The 20,270-nt window shown below is 41.9% G+C and overlaps 1 protein-coding gene across 5 annotated transcripts in view; it reads left to right on the top strand.

Moving 5' to 3' along the window:
• Positions 1-20,270, top strand: part of Lrrc42 (leucine rich repeat containing 42) — a 21,019-nt gene extending 749 nt beyond the window's left edge. For 3 of the 5 annotated variants that reach the window (NM_001025653.1, XM_087548163.1, XM_087548164.1), the window contains 7 exon segments: positions 4,818-5,304; positions 12,010-12,141; positions 13,113-13,231; positions 14,321-14,409; positions 14,835-14,948; positions 17,902-17,986; positions 19,796-20,270. In NM_001025653.1, the coding sequence (NP_001020824.1) occupies positions 4,832-5,304; positions 12,010-12,141; positions 13,113-13,231; positions 14,321-14,409; positions 14,835-14,948; positions 17,902-17,986; positions 19,796-20,049 (1,266 nt within the window). In that variant the 5' untranslated portion in view covers positions 4,818-4,831 and the 3' untranslated portion in view covers positions 20,050-20,270. 5 annotated transcript variants of the gene reach the window in all.

Below are 20,270 nucleotides of genomic sequence, written 5' to 3'. Positions count from 1 at the left end.
GAGGGAGAGAAGGATGGGGCTGGAAACGGGTCTCTAGGAGGCAGGTGGAGGTGGGGTTGAGTCTGGAGGACCGGGGCCGAATTTTGAGGGGCACGGGAAGAGTCTGGGCTGTGAGGTAGATGGGTAGAAGATCTGGGAATGAATAAGGAAGGTTAGAATTTGAGAAATGGGGTTTTTTTTTTTTTTTTGGTATGAAAAGCTAAAGGGTGGGTAAAACTATCAAGATGTGGGAGAGATTCGTTTGCTCTTGAACAAAGTATGGGCCTGGATATGACGTGAGTTTCTGCAGTTTGGGGGAGAAGGCGGTAGGGAAGTGTAAGTTTCAGGGAAAAAGAAGTAGTGGGAAATTGAATAATGGCGGTGACACAGAACAATGAAGGTGGATGTTAGTTGGTTAGAGATACTTCAGAACTACTTTCTCTTTGGATTTTGTTGTTGTTGTTGTTGTTGTTAAGAAAAAGTCTTTAAAAACCACACATGTTCAAGTAAGGCGAAGGTATCTGCAGTCTTGAGATGAAGGTCATGGGTTGACAGATGTTTTTCTGGTGTGGATATGGCGGATTTCTGCCCTGGCAGAGTGAAGGAGGAATGCCTCATCCCTTAAAGTGAGCCCTGGTTCTGTTTCCACCCACTCTTTTCCTCAGATGAACACTGTTTGGTTTTTCAATATATTCCCGGCCCTCTTAACCCTCAGCTTGAGCCAGTGTGAGTACCAGAGAGATCAAATGGCCGGCGAGATTAATTTTGAGTGTTTTAAAACATTTTTAAGGCTGGTGCTGTAATTTTAGTCTTGAGATACAGCAGCAATGCAAGTGGGAAGATCTTGGGCTTTGGAGTTACACAGCCCTGTGATTGAATTCGGCCTTTAGGAGTTGTGAGCCTTAAGTAAGGACTTTCATTTCTCTGAGGCTCTTCATCCAGTAAGTGGCAGAACTGACCTCATAGGATCAGTGATTGCATGACATCATTTTATATTGTACCTAACAGTGCTTACCAGCTTGTAGGTATATAGTAAATGGTAGCTTTCAGTCCCATCTGGAAGAATTACCGTTGATCATTACTTCGGCCTACTTACTACTCTTAGAAGACTAGCTTGGCTACTAAGGTTAGGTGTTCTTTTTGATTGTTGGTTTTGGTTTTATTTTTATTTTTTCTGAACCGTAGGCTCAGCTCACAGTTTTAGTACTATTATCCTGTTGCCTCTCTCTTCTCCTGACTGGGATAATTTTTATGCTTTCTGCTTGGAAACTGGCTTCAAGGTTTTAAAAATTCCTGTTTAGTTATAAACCATTTTATCTTGTCTCTTATTTAAAGAAGTTGTAGAGAACTGAATTTTTATGTTTCATTTATTTGAAGAAATGATATGCATGTTTTGTGCTAACTTTAGCTTCACCAATGTAATGCTAATGTACTGTCGTACCATACTTGGTAATGCTCAGGTGGGTCACAGAGCTGCTTCTCTGTAGTGGGCTAGACCACCACCAGACTGCCTGTCACTCTGTTAATCTGACATATAACTGCCATGAGATCTACACTGAACATCGTTATTTTTGCAGATAGCCATTACGTTAATTTTCCAGTTTAAATGAGCACTCCCATCCCCAGGCAAGGAAGGCTCTGTCTTTTTTTTTTTTTGGTTCTTTTTTTTCGGAGCTGGGGACCGAACCCAGGGCCTTGTGCTTCCTAGGTAAGCACTCTACCACTGAGCTAAATCCCCAACCCCTGAAGGCTCTGTCTTTTAAGGGGCCGGTTTGTAGTAGGCCAACATGAACAATAATGAGGGGCAAACAATATCCAGTTTAGAAGCTTTACCCTTTATGATTCTTCAAGTTGAAAGTTCAGACATTCATTTAATCCTTAGATCATTTTATAGTACCTCACAAACTTCAGGAAGTACTTGATTAGGAGAATGCAGGGTGTTTTAAAAAAAAAAAAAAAAGGTCACCATGCATGATTCCCTAAACTGAGTAGTTCTTCAAATAACTGAAGAAAACAAAGCCTTGGACTGTGGCCTGGACAAGACGTAGATTTACTCGTCAGTAAATACTGAGTTTGTTTTCAACGTTTAAAAAGAGAACTGTTTGACGAGAGTCTGAAGATGTGATACAGTCATAACTGGGCCCTCTTTTTTGAAAATGATCCTTGGAGGGTAAAGTTGCCAGGAGGGGCAGAGTAAAGGATTAGCATCCAAACTCTCGGCGCACACTACTTGTGCCCTCTGCTGGATGGAATCATACGTCTAGTTTTCATAGAAGTCATCCATTCATTGTGTTTCACTCCAAAGTTTGTGGGAGGTTAGAGGGGTAAAGAGCAGTGCATACATATATGTAAATATTGGGTTTTTGTCTTTCCTTCCTTCTGCTTGTCAGCATTATGGTGTGCTGGTCTATTCAGATATATTATCTTCCATAGGATTTGCCTTTCCTCTGTCACAGATCATTAGGCTTATGACTGTAATCCCAGTACTTGGAGAGCTATGGTTGAGGGATCACTGTGAGTTTGAAGCCAGCCTGGACTACACACTAAATTTCCGGCCACTTTAAAATGGTGATAATGATAAAATGTTTTCTTTCCTTCACTCACCCATTTGGTCATTTCTTGTCTGTGTATCAAATAATTTGTTTTTACGCCATACAGAGTATCTACTTTCTGATATCTAGGTAGAGTAGGCTCTGAAAGTCTAGTCTTAAAGATCAAAGGATATTTTCTTTTTCTCCTAGTTAGGATTAAGGTCTGTGAGGTCGAAGGGACCAAATGCTTGCCCCTGCTGAAAGAAACTCTTATAGCGTGGGGGTGGGGGGAGTGGGGAGGGACATCTTTTCTGCAGCAGCCCTTGAATGCTGGCAAGAGTATGAAGTATAAGAGCTGGCACTATGACAAGACTTTTTTTTTAAACTGGTTTTTACTTTAGTTGTTTTGTCCTCCCTCCCCCCCACCCCACCCCCCATGTAGTACCAGTAGCAATATAGCCCCATCATCTGCTGTGCTTCTACCACCTGCAGAAGGGTCTGACAAGTGGGGGAGGAGCCTGCAGCTGTTGCCTGGAAGAGCCGCTGGCTCCTAGCAACAATATCAGCAGGCCCTTCAACTCAGCACTAAATCTACCCCTTTGAGGTCTCATTCAGTTCAGCTTATATCTGTTGAGTGCTTAGTACTAAGCATCATGTCCAGCCTGAGAAAGAAAAAACTCAAAGCTTTGGGCATAGTAACAAGTGAACATAGTACACGGTGCTAAGTGTTGTGTAAAAGGAAACACTGGGTGCTCTGGGAAAACCAGACAGGCATGGACTGGTCCTGGGTTGGAGAAGTTTCCCAGGAGAATGCTGAGTGATGGTTGAGCTGAATGTTAATGATGAACAGGAAATGGCTAGGTCAGGCAGAACAACCAAAAGCAGTAAACTAAGCTAATTCCAGTGGGTTGAGTGAGTGGCAGTTTACCCATGTAGTATTGGCAGGGCCACAGAATAGGACATAGTAGATGAGCTGGGAAGGGCGAGGCTCCAGGGCTAGGCTGGCCCTCCTTTCTGATATGCTTTATGCACATAATTATTCTTGGGAGAAAAATGAATAGTAGTGATTCTCACAAACAGGATCATTGTTTGATCTTCAGAGACTCAGCATTTTTGTCACTGACTTAATTGTTTGCTGACACTCGTTAGTGGCTTCAGGCCACATTGTAGGTATTGATGTAGAAGCTGACCTAATACACTCTAAAAGTCGACCAGAGTCTTTGAGCGATAATTTGAGTCCTTTAGAAATACGGATAGTCCTACATGGTATTAAAATTCACATTTTCCCCTTTCTTATTGTAAAAATGATAATCAGATGCTTTTATTTAACGTAGCAGTTTCTCGTGTAATTTGAAATCTCAGTTCCTCGAGAAAACAATATTTATTACAGTTAATTCTTGATGCATAATGTCACCAATGGGATTAAAGAAAAACAAAACTGCTTGTGGGTTTTTAACTTACCTCAGAGTGCTCTGACAGAGTCTGAACAGATCTAACACTGGAGGAGTGTAATGACTTTATTTAGCCTTTGTTGTGGAGGCCTTTATTTGTAAATTCAAGACAGCTTGTTGCTTGTGGTTTACCTACGGCTTATGGAACTAGTAAACTAGTTCCAAGAGGGACTGCACCGTACCAGTCTGAATGAATTAAATGCAGCCCTTCTCTCTGTGTACAAAGCAGCAAAGACAGGCCCAGAAGCAAATCAATAAGACAGTGAGCCAAGGGCAACAAAGAGAAGAGTGGAAGGTGCCAAACCAGCGAGGGGAGTTCCTTTTTACTGTGTGTAAACATTTTTTAATTCCAGAATTTTGTGGGCTTATAACATCTGATGAAATACTGTATGCTTTGTTTATTAATACTCAGTGTTGAGCATTTAGGATGTTCCTCATTGCTAACATAAGTTATGCAGCTGTAAATCTAGTTCTAAAAGTATTGTTGGGGTTGGAGATTTAGCTCAGTGGTAGAGCGCTTGAGGCCCTGGGTTCGGTCCCCAGCTCCGAAAAAAAGGAAAAAAAAAAAAAAGTATTGTTGCTGGCATTTTTTGTAACTTCTGGGTGAATTTTAGAAATGAAATTTGAGCTCAAAGTTCTGAAAGATGAGTAGATTACTAAATCGTGAGAAAAATGGAAAAGAGGCACTTCGGGTAGAAACAGTGGAACAGCCTCATAGTGATAAAGCTCTCAGCAATTGGGGAGTCTTGCTTTCATCATGGTGGGAGGATCATAAAGCTGTGGGCACAGCCAGGTGAAGTTCATACTGCAGATGACATTCTAATTGGATTTGCTTCCGGGCTCATTGCTTTCACAGTTGCAACCAAGGCAATGGCTTACTACCTCAACTCAGAAGCCCACCTGGATCCGGGGCCCATCTATGTTCGAGAAAATGGGCAGCTCCACATGGTCAGTCTGGCCTTGGATGGTGTTAAGAACAGCCTGCAGAAGCCACGGCCTTTCAGACTCTTTCCCAAAGGCTTTTCTGTGGAGCTATGCATGAACAGGGAAGACGACACTGCACAGAAAGAGAAAACTGATCACTTCATTTTCACGTACACCCGAGAGGGGAATCTGCGCTACTCTGCTAAATCCCTCTTCAGCCTGGTGCTGGGCTTCATCTCCGACAATGTTGATCACATTGATTCCCTTATTGGCTTTCCTGAGCAGATTGCTGAGAAGTTATTTTCTGCTGCTGAAGCCAGACAGAAATTCACAGAGCCAGGTGCAGGGCTGAGGGCTTTACAGAAATTCACTGAGGCCTATGGAAGTCTGGTGCTTTGCTCACTGTGCTTGCGAAACAGGTGGGTATTCTCATTAGCTAGTGAGTACTTTAGTGGATGTTTATCCTGTCAAGCCCCGACTGGGGCTTAGTGGGCTCATAAGCTCTACCATCAAACAGTACTTTCGATTTCACACTTAAACCTTTAAAGTACAGAGAGGTTGGGGAGGCAGCAGGGGATCACCTGTCTTTCTCTCATCTCTTAGACAACATTTAGCCTTGTTTTAAAATGTTCTGTTCGGCTGGCTACCACAGCTTTTCTAATAGATAAAAATACTTGGCAACCAACTTCTTGTTCCTTTTTCCTTAAGATATGGTCTTGCTATATTGCCCCAGGCTGGTAGAGAACCACTAGGCTCGCCAAGTGATGGTGGTCCACACCTTTAACCTCAGCACTCGGGAGGAAGAGGCAGGTGGATCTCAGAGTTCAAGGCTAGCCTGCTCTTCAGAACGATTTCCAGGACAGTCAGGGCTATTACATAGAGAAACACTGTCTTGGAAAAAAAAGAACAAAAAACCTGTTCTGTTCTCTTCTTCAACTTTTAGGTATAGGCGTATTCCATCTTGCTCCCTTGGAGTCAACTTTTCTCATAAGAGAATACAGGAAATTTATGACCTGCCAAATATCTCTTGGTATAGCCTTGGGAATAAGATTAGTACTCAGAGTTCTTGGTCCTTTTTCAGTTTTGAGAACACTAGATATTGATTGTTAGATTAAAGGTAACATTTTTAAAACACATGATTAAAATTTCAAACATCCTGAAGTTTGGAAATGCTCCCAACATCCAGGCCTGTCTCCTTACAGAGCAGACTTTTCCCTTGTAACTGATTTGCCTTTGTTCATGTACTTTTTTGCATTTATTTAAAATATTTATTTCATTATCATTTAAGAAAACTTTGAGAACATCTACTTTTTTTTAAAAGAGTAAAAATGGCCCTGGCAAACAGTTCAAACATGAGTACAGAAGACTATAACGTCTCTCCCTGTCCTGCTTCCTTCCCTGAGCCCAGCCACTTTTATCTCATTCCAGAGATACTTTGAACATTTAACATCTCTTTCCAGTTTGTCGAGCTGGAAATGTAGAGGACTACATGTTTTATAAACCTGTGTAACTTTCTTTCTTCACATAATTTGAAAATCATTGTGGTCAGTGTTGTAGACAGTTTTATAGTGAACCATCTGAATTTTTTTATGATTAAAAGGCAGCTTGCTATTAATTCATTTTTTATGTGTGTGATACTGAAGATCCAACCCAAGACCTAATACATACTAGTATAGTGTCTATGTGAACCACATTCCCCAGGCTACCAGTTTACGGTTCAGATGAGTAATAAATATGACCTATAAAATGAAGCCAAACAGCACATCTTTAGTCCTAGCACTCAGGAGACAGAGATAGGTGGATCTCTAAGTGTGAGGCCATCCTGGTCTACAGAGTGAGTTCTAGTACATCCAGGGGTACACAGGTTAACCCCCCCAAAAAAAGAAGCCAAACAAGTGTACAAAAGAGAAAGCAATAACAAAATATAAAATTCATACAACACGAAGAAAAGTGTAACTAGTCTTTACTTAATTGGTTCATGGAGTTAATGATTTTACCCCAGGGCAGGTTGCATATGTTGCTTTAAAAGGATTAGGCCAGAGGACACAAAGAACAGAACCTTGGACTTAACACAAAGCAGGCATTTCCTGAACTGTCTGTGCTATGGCCTACATGGGAATGCTGCCAATGAAAGGAAAACACTTATCTTGCTGAATGACAAAGCCAATTTATTTCACATTTTATCCCTCCACCTCCCTTATTCTTTCCTTCCTTGGTAGGATCTTGTATTAATTAGCTCAGGTTGGCCTTATACTGCCAAACTGGTGCCTCAGCCTCCTGGGTGCTGTTATAGGCATGGGCAACCTTGTGCTGCCTCACTCCTGTACTTTATTCCAAGTAATTTTGTTTATTCTAGAAAATTAGCAGGGTGAAAAGCAGAATTATGTATAAAAACTCCATATTGAGAATATATAAAACTAAAATGAAAAACTTTACAATCCTACCACAGCAATAATGTTCAAAGACATACTTTCCTTCATTAAGAAAGTACATGCTCTATAACTGGTATTCTACTTTCCCATGTTCTCCAGTTATCTTTACAGTCTTAATAGTTCCCATGCTTTTGAAAATGCTGGGGGTTGGGGATTTAGCTCAGTGGTAGAGCGTTTGCCTAGCAAGCGCAAGGCCCTGGGTTCAGTCCCCAGCTCCGAAAAAAAAAAAAAAAAAAAGAAAGAAAGAAAGAAAATGCTGTTTGTCCGTAGTATTCTGTATTCTGATTGTTAGATTGTGATAATAACACTTTTAATTCACATTTGATGAGCATATAAATAATATAACAGCTCCAGTACCAAAATAATAGGTGCGTGTAACATTTCTAGAAAGTAGTTTGCAGTGTGTACTGAGAGACCTAAAAACAACTACATGATTTGTTCAACATCTAGTTCACTTTGTTTGCTTAGGTTTTTTGAGACAGGTCTTTCTATGAAGCTGCGCTTGCCCAAAACTCAGTGTAAATCCAGCTGGCCTCAAACTCATGGCTAATCCTCCCTCCACTGCTCTGTCTGAGTATACAGGCATGGACCACCATGCTTAGCCCATAATTCTGCATGTTAAGACTGTTTCAGCAAGCATGGTGATCACCCTAGAGAGCAACATCTATCTTACAGGAGAAATTTGGACTCCAAGTAGGTGATTGTTGCAAATGAAGTTACACAGTGAAAGGATTCAACCTTCTTGTTTCTCTTCTTACTCCTGGCTTCAGGCAAAAACAGGAGGTGAAACTGGACAGGGGAAAGAGCCTCTCTTGTGAGCCTAATCATAATGGCGCACAGCTGCAGCCCTGGAGCCAAAGGCCCAGTTCATTGCCAGCTTAGATGGCATAGTGAGGACTTCGCTTAAAAATAACTTTTAAGCTGGACATGGTAGCCCACACCTTTAATCCCAACGTTCAGGAGGCAAAGACAGGCAGATCTCTGTGAGGTCTAATCTAGAGTTCCAGGATAGTCAGTACCACATAGTGAGACCCTATCTCAAACAAAAAATCCAAATAATAAATATTTTTTAAAATGTATTCAATCTGATAACACTTTTTTTGTAGCAGTGAGAAGCTGAAAGCTAGAGAATTTGTTGGGCAGATTATGGTATAGTCAGATAATTTAAATGATGGTCAGAATGTGACAAATGAAAATAATGAACCTAGCGGGCTGGAGAGATGGCTCAGCGGTTAAGAGCACCCGACTGCTCTTCCACAAATCATGAGTTCAATTCCCAGCAACCACATGGTGGCTCACAACCATCTGTAAGGAGATCCGATGCCCTCTTCTGGTGTATCTGAAGACAGCTACAGTGTACTTATATATAATAAATGAATAAAAAAAGAAAAAGAAAATAATGAACCTACAAATATGGACTAACTCTGTAATCCCAGCACTCAGGAGGCTGAGGCAGGAAGAGCACCGTGAGTTTAAGGCAAGCGATGGAGCCAGGACAAGGCCAAACAGAGCTATTAGCAAAACCCCGTTTCTAAGATTTTTTTTTTATTATTCTTTCTTTAGATAAATGGGCTTTTTTTTTTTTGTTGTTTTGTTTTGTTTTTGTTTTTTTTCGGAGCTGGGGACCGAACCCAGGGCCTTGCGCTTCCTAGGTAAGCGCTCTACCACTGAGCTAAATCCCCAGCCCCCACAAATGGGCTTTTTTACTTATTTATTTTTTCAAGACAGACCTTTTCTGTGTAGCCCTAACTTACTGAATAAACTAGACTGGTCTTGAAATCAGAGACCTGCCTGCCTCTCCCTTCCGAGTTCTGGGATTAATGGCATGTATCACCATGCCCAGATGCACGTGGGCTTTTAAAAACCCACTTTATTATTGTACACTTTAGTAGATGCGAGTATGACATGGCATATGCTGTGTGCTGTGATGTGCATGGAGGTGAGAAAACAACTGTGTGGAGTTAGTTCTTTCTTTCCACCTTTTTGGTTGATGTGAGGGATTGAACTCCCAAGTCATGAAACCTGAATGGCAAATGCTTTACTCACTGGGCCATTTTGAGGGCCAGATACCATTATTTTTTTTTTTTAAAAAAAAATTATTTTCACATTCTACTTGTGATTACATTCAAGGTAGTGACTTTTTTAAATTTTGTTTAAAAAATATTTTTATATATTGTTGAAAGAAAAAACCTAATGTCTGTGAGGGAAAATTATAATTGGTTTTATTTTCTTTGTACTTTCTGTAATTTTGTTTTCTTGGTTTTTTGAGACAGGGTCTCTCTGTAGCCCTGGCTTTCCTGGAACACACCCTGTAGATCCTCCTGCCTCTGCCTCCCAAGTCCTGGGATTAAAGGCATAAAGGCATGTCCCACCACTGCCCAGCTTCTGTAGTTTCTTAATCCCTCCCCCATTACCTTATCCTGTATTTTGTATTTATATTGATCATGTATTTGTAATAAAATATAGGGAACATTTTCAGTATAATCTTTCAGATTGTATTTTGTTAAATTCCAAACTTTGCACTTTTGTGCAGGTACAAGTGAGTTTACAGTTGTGACCAAAACCCTCTCTTTTGACTAATCAGAAGAACATTAGAGAGCAAGGGCTGTAGAGATGTTTGCAATCTAGAGCTACAGTAGCAGAGGTGTTTGTAACAACACAAAGGAGGTCAGGCCAGAGGAAAGAACTTTGAGAAAATAATTGACAATAAGAGAATCGGGCAGGTGGGAGCACCTCATTAGGCCCAGAAGCTGCCTGCTGAAAGAAGGCCGTGTCTTTATGGCGGGGAGGGGGGGTGCCAGGCAGACAAAACTCCCTCATATTTTAAACCTAATGGTGGTCACAGAGAGCAAGTACATTTTTCTTAAGATATCACTCTATGTTAACAAAGTAGTAATAATCACTTCTATTTAAAGGGTGGACCATATACTTCATAAATGTTTTTTTTTTCTTAATTTGGTAAGAAAGAATGAGAAGGTGCAGTTTTATAGTTGGAAAAATTAAAGCTCAAAAGGGTCAAGTGATGGAGCAAATAATTAAAGCTGTTTGAATACAGACTGGGCCCAGCAATGTGGCTCAGTAGGTAAAGAATGACACCTCCCAGTGACTCCTGCAGCTCACATAAACACGGAAAGAAAGAACTATCTTCTCATTCTCTCCCCAATCTGTCTCTGTCTCTGCTTCTTCACCCACAAAAAAATAAAAAAGAATTCAAACTCAGGTCTGTTTTGCACTAAAATATGTGTGTTTGTGTTCTGTTGTTTCTTTACTCTTTGAGCCTTCAGAGGTCATTTGGAAGACAAGCTGCAAACAAGAATCTGGAGCCTTCTGTCCTAGATTAGCATGTAGTATTGTCTGTACCTATCCTCAGCTTGAGTTCCACAGTGTTTCTTAATCACATTACACAGTATTATATTCTTCACCCTTAATTTCAGCATTACTAAAAATCCAATGGTAATTGATCAAAGGACCTGTTTTCCTTTCTCTAATTGCCAGTAACCCCCAGAGTCCCCACTAACACTTCAGAACTGTGATCAGAGGGTAGAGAGCAGCTTTATTTTCAGTGCAGCTACAGTAGTCTGGGTAAGTAATGCTTACTTGTGTACCCAGCTGAGCTCTCTCCAGGCAGCTTAAACTTTTCAATTTAAAAAGGATCCTGCACCTCAGCCGTTTACCTACTAGGCCAGTCGTCAGTTTAATACTGATAATTTCATTTGGATCTAGGAAGGGAAAGCTCCACCCCATTCTTCCCTTCTGATTATCCATCCTGGTTTTGGCAGTTAAGATCCTGCTGAGTAAGGGTGCTGTGTGCTCTCACTAATCCTAGCATATTCTCCCGCTGTAGGAGTCACAGGCCTCCAAGAGGAAAGTAGATGAGAAGTGGGTGCTCTGGCCACAGTCAGGCTTCCCTAGTATCCTGTTCTGTCACACCTAACCCCTTTCATTTTTTTCTGTTGACCTCATTAGAAATAGATGAACAACTAGAAGGCAGAGCAGAGCCCAGCCAGACTGTGGAATGCATTTTGATCTCTTCCTCTCCAGAGGCCTCCCTGATGCTTCCTGGTAACAGCTTGGCAAGGTGCTCCAGTGTAATTAAGTCACTTATGTTCATAGTTTGTCTTAATAAGCATCTAAATGAGAGTCATGCTGCAGCATACTTTGAGGTAGTTAGGGGAACAGATCCAGTGGTGTGGACGGGTGCTCAAGCTACAGCCTCGGTAGAAAGATAAAATGCCGTGTGCTAGATAGTTTTTGAAACACTTTTTAGTATATGCAGATTAAAGCCTGGGCTCATGCTACTAATTGAAGCAAAAGACTTTTAAATCAAGTCCAGCCTAAACTACAGAGGAAGACCCTTCCTCGAAAAAAAGAAAAAGAAAAGGGAGTAAGTTTGGAATTTCCCAGGTGAAATCCAGCGCTACCATGAAGGTCTGGCTAATTACCAGCTGGATTTTTTTCCTTGTGGTTTGCCTTTGCTCATACTTTTCTGTTTATTGAAAAATGTTTATTCTATTGTCATATACAAAGGTTTTTTTGAGCTATTTACTAATTAGACCAACCCATGTGATAGTCATCAGTGTATGTGCTTATTTCTTGGTATTTGGGACGATGTCATGTTGACTGGCACCAAGTCACAACCCGAATGTTTGAAAAGATAAAGGCAAGCTGTTGACAGCTCTCCACACTGCACAGGTATTTGGTGGTTGCAGAAAAACTTGAAGAGATCAAGTCTTTCCGGGAGCTGACCCGCCTGGATCTATCTTGTTGCTGGCTTGGAGATGAGCATGAACTTCTAGAACATCTCACCAATGAGGCCCTGTCCAGGTACCAGCTCACTGTTACTTGTAAATGTTTTGTATATTTACTTATTTTTATCTTCTGTACAGTGGTGGTTTAACTGCATGTATATCTGTGTGAAGGTGTCAGATCCCCTGGATCAGGAGTTACAGACCATTGTGAGCTACCATGTGGATGCTGGGAATTGAACCTGGGTCCTCTAGAAGAGCAGCCAGTACTCATAACTGCTGAGCCATCTCCAGGCCCTGTTTTATTTTTAAAGGATGGTCTAGTGGGATCATTTTAAGGATTACTTTCCTGTATTATTAATTTTTTTTCTAAAAACCTTTTCAACTTCTGTTCACTTGATATAGCAGTATAGATTGGAAAGCTCTTAGGAATGATAATTTGTTCTTTTTTCTAAATAACTTTTTTTGGTTTGGTTTGGGGGTTTGTTTATTTTTGGTTTTTGGTTTTTTTCGAGAAAGTATTTGTGTAACAGAGCCCTGGCTGTCCTAGAACTCATTCTGTAGACCAGGCTGGCCTCCAACGCAGAGATCTGCCAGGCTTTGCCTCCCTAGTGCTAGGTGTGCTCCACCATGTCCAGCTTCTAAGTAACCGTCATTATTTTTTTTTAAAGATGTACTTATTTTATGCATATGAGTACACTGTAACTGTGTCTTTGGACACACACCAGAGGAGGGCATCAGATCCCATTACAGATGGTTTTGAGCCACCATGTGGTTGCTGAGAATTGAACTCAAGACCTCTAGAAGAGCAGTCAGTGCTCTTAACCACTGAGCCATCTCTCCAGCCCTAAAATTTATTTTTAAAAATTTACAGAAATTCAAGAATATCAGCAGGAAAGGACAGTTGGAAACAGAAGAATATTTTAGTGGGATTTGGGTGAACTTTTATAATATTTAGAGATGTTAATATTTTATGTTATAAGTGAAATGTTTCCAAGTATGTTCTTAAACATTCATTAAGTGATACTTTTATGGCCTTTGTTTCTCTAGTGTAACTCAGCTCCACTTGAAGGATAATTGCTTATCAGATGCAGGCATTCGGAAAATGACAGCGCCAGTACGGGTGCTGAAAAGAGGCCTTGAGAATCTAACGCTGTTAGACCTGTCTTGTAAGTTACTGGGTGTTAGTGTCTGGGGAATGGCTTTAGGGTCATTGATCCCCTGTGTGAGGAGATAAAAGACAAGCTGATCTAGGAGCCATAACAGTCCAGTGACAGAACTGAGGCCAACAGCTCTTGACTCCTGGCCCAGTGCCTTTTGAAGATTATCACCACTTCCTACAGAGAGGGAAAAGGCCCTTCAGATTTCCCATGCCACTCAGCATATAGCCAGCAGGGTCCTTCTGCTACGGTAAGAGCATCCATAAGGGCATTTGGCTCTACTTTGATTCTCTGAACCATGGTGTCTGTCAGCTACATTCTTTTTCTCAGTATTTACCTAGTAAGAAGCAGAATTAATCACTCTTGTGGTAACTTAAGATTAACTTGACTCCAGTGATAGGAAGCCAGCAGTTTGGGAGTCCTGTAATACCATCTGTGGCAAGGTGGGTTGGTTCCCAGTGAGTAGAAACCGCAGAGGCTAGGGCAGCAGGTGGTTTTGTACCCTTGGGCAAGTTACTTGACTTCTGAGCCTTGGTTTTGGCCTCTGCACAGTAATGTTGCTGAATCCCCTCTACCTACTTGAGCATCTGCTGTATCGCTGGCACTATGCTTAGTGTTCCTAGACGGGACGGCTAGAGCAGTACTCTCTGAGGTGAAAAGGCAGTATGTAAGAAAAGCTTCTGAAAATCAAGATAGTAGTAAGAGCAGTGATGGTCCCTTTGTAAGTACTCTGAAAATCTTCTTAGACTGAGCACATGCCCGTAATTACTTGAGAAGTGAATTGGTGAGGAGCAGGACAGTATGCCCCATTTGAGTAGTTTTGCTCCTAATTGACTGTGGGATTAACTGCCTTAGTCATGTTTTTTTTTTTTTTTTTTTTTTTTTTTTTTTGCTCATCTGAGTCCTAGGTAGTTGGACTGTGAAGGATCTAGTGTGGTTGCTTCACGTTGCAAGTAGAAAAAATAAGAATTCATACTGAATTCACTCTGGAACTCTCATGCACTCCGCTCATTGATGCCTGGGTGCTTTCCTCTGAGCTTACTGTGGGGGTTTTTTCCAACAGTTATGACAGAATGCTGCCTTGTTTTTGATGTCTAGGTAACCCTGAGATAACAGATGCTGGAATTGGATACCTATTTTCTTTTAGAAAACTAAACTGCTTGGATATCTCTGGAACAGGACTAAAGGTAAGGCATTTGGTCTCTTATAGGCTTTATGATATGGGACTTTGCTTCTTTTACAGCTTGATGTTTAAAAAGAGCTAGTATTTATGATGGTCTTACTCTCTTTTGTTTTTGAGATACAGTGTTACTATGTAGCCCTTCCTGGGCTTGAATTTCCCATGTAGCCTAGGCTGGCCTCAGACTCATGGCTATCCTTAGCTTATTGAATATTAGGGTCACAGGCAAATGTCACCATGCCTAGCATTTGGCATTTTGGTCTGGTTGGCTAGCCCAGGGTGGTTTGGAATGCATGATCCTCCTGCTTCAGTCTCCAGAGTGTTGGAAGTATAGGTGTGCACCACCATACCTAATTTATGGTGGTCTTTGCTACTAAAAACAAGTCAGAATTGGAAAATTCATTCATGTCTCTGGTGTTTCTTTCTCACTAGGATATCAAAGCCGTTAAGGACAAGCTCCGGACACACATAGGCCTTGTTCACTCCAAAGTGCCTTTGAAGGAATTTGATCACAGTAACTGTAAAACAGAGGGCTGGGCTGACCAGGTATGCCAGGCTTTTCACTAGAGTTAGTACAGCTGCTCTCTTTCATTCTAGGTACCTGGATGTCACAGAAACATGATCCCTTTGATACTTTTTACCTCAGTTGTCCTGTTGTCTCTTCAGTCATCAGTGGTGATAGTCTCTACTGACCCATCTACTTAAGGAAGGAGTAGTGTTGGACCTCAGATCTTAATACTAGCCTGCTTTGGTTGAGAGACTGACCGGGCCTCATGCCTAGAAAGTCATCTTTTTTTTTTTAAAGATTTATTTATTTATTATATATAAGTACACTGTAGCTGTCTTCAGACACACCAGAAGAGGGCATCGGATCTCTTTACAGATGGTTGTGAGCCACCATGTGGTTGCTGGGAATTGAACTCATGACCTCTGGAAGAGCAGTCGGGTGCTCTTAAACCGCTGAGCCATCTCTCCAGCCCTAGAAAGTCATCTTATTCTACAAATGATTCAGGAAATAAGTAAATTATGACTCACTAAGCAAAAAGGGGGCTGAGGGGTGTTCCTGATCTGTTGTCTTCACAGTGTGCTGTATTCCAGAGAGAATTAACTGGTGTCACACTGTAAAGATTTCAAATCTGACTGTTCTTTTCTTTTCCCAGAGCCTTCATGAGGAGTCTCTTTGAGCTTTCGCTCTCTTGCCTTTTGCCAGTGAAAGATCTAACCTTTGAGTTTCTCTTGACTTTGTAATGCCTTTCCCTAGTGATAAAGTATAGCTTTAAATAGAAAGTCAAAAGGTACCAGGTAGATAGCAGCTTACCTGTGTGGGCACCTTCCCCTTCAGACACCTATCTGTTGTTTCTTGGCAGAAGCATGGACAACTTTATCCTGAGTTCTTCCTTGGCTCTGAGCCAGAAGGCATGGTGGAAAATCTATCTACCAGCCTGAACACAGATAGCATCACCTCCCAGTAGATAAGAAGGGGGACCTGTGTCAAGTGTGTTAGAACCATTTGGAGCTGGCTCCAGTTGGGCATGGTTCAGTAATTGCCAGAGTGGACCCAGATTCCATCGTAGGTGCATCTGGGGGACACATGGCTCTTGCCAAGACCTCCTACAGGTTGGTAGCAAGTAACGTGGTAGAAAGAACATAGGTTGTGGGGCCAGAGACTGAGAGTTGAGAGTCGAGCCTCATAAACTTAGTAGCTAGCTGTACGACTGTCTCCAAAGTTCTCCACTTCTCCACCTTTTACTGCCTTTATTTTTTTTAAGGAAATAACTATGCAAGTTTATTTTAGTGGTAAGCCCTTGTTTGTTTATTTCTTCTTTCAGTCTTATTCCTGAAAGCCTTCAACTTCCTTTGTCATATTGCATTTCCCTGGCTTCCTCACCACCTCATCCCCTGTGTCACCTTCTGGTGGTGCTTTCTTTCTCTATGTAAATGTCTGTTATCCTTACTCTAGTGAGTCCCTCACCACCAGGGCATCTGCATTCTCTTTGCTCTTAGCTCTCACACCCCTTGCTGCCTTCCCTTGCAGTCTGGTTTTGGCCTCCACTGCTCTACTTTAAGTGTCTCTGGAAGCTGCCAAGTAGCCTAGTGTTCCCCTTCCATGGCCTTAAATATAGACATGCATGCCTTGGGGTTTTTCTGCCTTAGCTGATTCCTCCTTCCCTTTTATGCCTCTGTTTCTCAGTGTCCTGAAAGGAAGACCAATCTATCAAAAGCCATTTGTATTCCCAAATATTTTTTTTCTTTTCTTTTTTCTTTTTTTCCGGAGCTGGGGACCGAACCCAGGGCCTTGCGCTTGCTAGGCAAGTGCTCTACCACTGAGCTAAATCCCCAACCCCCCAAATATTACCTACAAGTATCTTCCTGGCACCTCAAAGTCAGTTTGTCCAAACTTGTTTTCTTTTTCTGGATTCACAGTTAGCCCTTCTGTTTCTGCTGCTGGAAGGACAGTGTCTTTATTTTCTACCCAGTCACCAAATTGATTTAGTCCATTTTGGCTTCCCTTAGATTAGTACCCATTTCCGGGACCAGGAAATATCATTGAAGGATCCATAACTAATATGTTCCAAGTGCTTTCTGCATAACAGACACTGATAGACCCTCTATGGAGTCCTTGTACCAGCCCTGTGGAATGCATACCATTACTAAGCTCTATTCAACATGTCAAGAAAGTGAGACTCAGAAGTTAGATCCCTAGCTATGGCCTGTCTGGCTAGTAAATGTGCTCTTAACGGTTTGTGGTTTTGTCTGTCTGTATCTTGAGTCTCACTGCGTATCCCAGGCTGGCCCTAGATTCATAGTTCTGAAACTGCAGGTGTGTTCTACTGTGCGAGGTCTATTCTTAGTGCTTGACCTGCTCTGTATCCTGCAAGTGTTTCATCACTCATGGTCATTATGATCGTTGTATTGCATTAGTAAGAAATATTAAATGCAAAGTCCTTGTTACTCAAAATATGTTGAAATGATTACTTTTCACTCTGTCATGTATAGTTTATTATATCCAGTCATATTTCTAAAGAAAGCAGCAGTAGCTAGTAAGTAAAATTACATTTGTAACGTGTGGCTATAGAAATATGAGCATCCTATATAGGCACATAGAGATGGCAGGCATAAGGGTCTGGGGTTGTGTGAAACATACTGTGACTGTGGTTTTAGCTTTTAGTATTTAAAGATGTGCAGTTCCTGCAGTTGATTCCTTACTTAGAACAGGATGGACTGGGCATGCGTGAGCTCAGCAGGCTGGCCTGTAGTATGCACTTACAAATTTTTGGATCCAGTCTGACTTGATTCTTACGAATAACAGTTATCAGTAGGTTTATGTTTCAGGAAAGGGAGCAAAGACTAGGAGGAATAGTGCTTGCCTACCTGGTACAAAAAAATGAAAACAACAAAAAGGAGAAAAAAGGGAAGGGGCCAAGGAGGAATGAGAAAAATTTGAGATTTAAAAAGGCAAGGTTTTGTTTGTGTTCAAGTCTTTCCGAATTCCTTGTAGATTGTCCTGCAGTGGGAGCGAGTGAGCGTGGAAGCGGTGCGGCAGCGGAAAGATCCGGAGCCTCGAAAGGCAGCTCAGTACTTCTGTGAGAAATTCCGTTTTGGAGTTTTTGCTCTTGGGTTTTTATACTTTTAAAACAATCAGCTCGTCTTCTCTCTGTAGGAAAATGAGTTGTACTAGTATTCACTAAGACAGATCATTCCCTCAGCGTAGCTCATGGTGCAGGCACCACCACTGGGAAGGCTGCTGCTTATTATTTGTATCTTGTGGTGGCACTAAAGAAAACAGCACAGAAAATTGTCACCAACAGATGGAAGCAGGACTAGGAATGTTGTTTAGGGATCAAGGGTTTTTCCACGGGCAAGGCCATGTGTTCAGTCTCAAACATGAGAGAAAAAAGACTTTAATCTGCACGCCCTGCAGCAGACAGGTGGGTTAACAGAATGCAGTGTTTATGTACACGGGAGTATGATCCAAGTCTTAAAAAGCAAGAGCATTGTGGGATGGAGATGGCTCTCAGCGGTTAAGAGTGCATGTGCTCTTCCAGAGGACCTGAATTCAGTTCAGCAGCAGCCATATCTGTGCCTTCCAACCACCTGAAACTCCAGCTCCCATGTGCACACAGTCACACACTTAAATATGATTAAATGACAGAAGTCTTTCTTCTTTAACTTTTTATTATTTATTTTATATGCATTGGCACTTGTATGTCTGTGTGAGGGAGTCAGATCCTGGAGGCATAGACAACTGTGGGCTGCCATGTGGGTGCTGGGTCATCTGGAAGAGCAGCCAGTGCTCTTAACCACTAAGGCATCTCTCCAGCCCCAGTCTCTTGTTTTTTTAAAAGGTAAGGACGTTTTGACACACGAGCATTAAAACTACATGAGATAAGGCAGTGGTGAAAGGACAAGTACTGTATTATGATTGTTCCTTTGGGAGCTTCCCAGAAAAACCAGGTTCACTGGGAAAGAGAAATAGTTAGAGGGCAGGGTTAAGGAATCTCTATTGAATAGCTACAGACTTTTAGTTTGTATGGTAAAATGTTCTGTAGGCTGGTGAGATGGCTCATTGGGAAAAGGTGCTTGCCATCCATGCAAACCTGGCAGCCTGAGTTTGATCCCATGATGGAAGGAGAGCACTGACTCCTCTGACCTCTACGCACTGCCACATGTGCCTGCACATTCACATCATACCCAGGCAGTAAAGTGCTCTGGAGGAGGGGGGGGCTGCAGCTTGTGGCAGAATACTTGATAAGCATGCACAAGGCTCTGATCCATCAGCTCTGAAAATAGAAACATTCTGGAGATTCTGGAGATTGGTTAAAATGTTCATTTTGTCACTTTAAAAAGAATTAAGCGGGGGGTTGGGGATTTAGCTCAGTGGTAGAGCGCTTGCCTAGCAAGCGGAAGGCCCTGGGTTCGGTCCCCAGCTCCGAAAAAAAGAAAAAAGAAAAAAAAAAAAAAAAAAGAATTAAGCGATAAGCTGAAGGAAACAGTAACCAAATCAGAGCCCTAGGGCAGACCACATACTACAGGGGCAGAGGTCAGAGTCAGGTCCAGGTTGGAAAAGGAAAAAGGAAGCCAACAGCTTATTAGCCTTGAGGATGTGCCCGACACTGTCCCTTTGTATACATTATTTTATTTATTTATTTCTGTGTCATTCTAGATTTTTTATTCATAGGAAATTGAGAAAATGGATTCTTGAGGTATTTTAGAGTCACTGAACCCAGTGAGCGCCCTCCTCTCCCTCTGCCGTGGTAGTATATCTGCCGCCCTTGCTGCTGGGCATTCAGCCCAGACCACCCCAGGGCCTTGTCTTAGTCCTGGGTGGTCTCAGACTTTGGCAGGTCCTGGCCCACGAGCACAGAAAACTCACCCACTTCTTATTTTTACAGATCAGAAGCGAGCTCTCACAGAAGCTTCAAGGAAATGTCCCCTAGCAGAGACCCACATGAACTCTTCTGGAAAACTCCAGTTCTATAGGGAGAAGGCTCCGGACTGCCATGAGCCACTGTTGAGCCAAGAATCAAAGAAGAGCAAAAAGAGAGCTTTCGAGGAGTCAGAGCAGGAGCAGAGCTCGCCGCAGTCAGCTAAGCAGAAGTGTGTGTGTCTGGCTGTGGAAGACTGGGATTTGCTCAATTCCTACTGACTGACACATACAGTTGTTACCCCCTCACCTCAGCACATGAAATGTGGAGGACTGCTGGTGATTTTCTTTTGGTTTGGATTTACCTTTGGCATTAGCATAGCAAGCAGATATTTCTACTTTTGTGGTGGGGGAGGGAAGGCTATGGACGTCTGTAATAATTTCTAATGTATATTTTCAATACATAGTAATTTTTTCAAATAAACTCTTTTGCTCTCGTTGAA

Source organism: Rattus norvegicus, chromosome 5 (genome assembly GCF_021556685.1).
Source record: "Rattus norvegicus strain SHRSP/BbbUtx chromosome 5, alternate assembly SHRSP_T2T, whole genome shotgun sequence".
NCBI lineage: Eukaryota > Metazoa > Chordata > Mammalia > Rodentia > Muridae > Rattus > Rattus norvegicus.
Note: the sequence above shows the minus strand (reverse complement) of the source record. Positions and strands in the feature narration are given on the sequence as shown.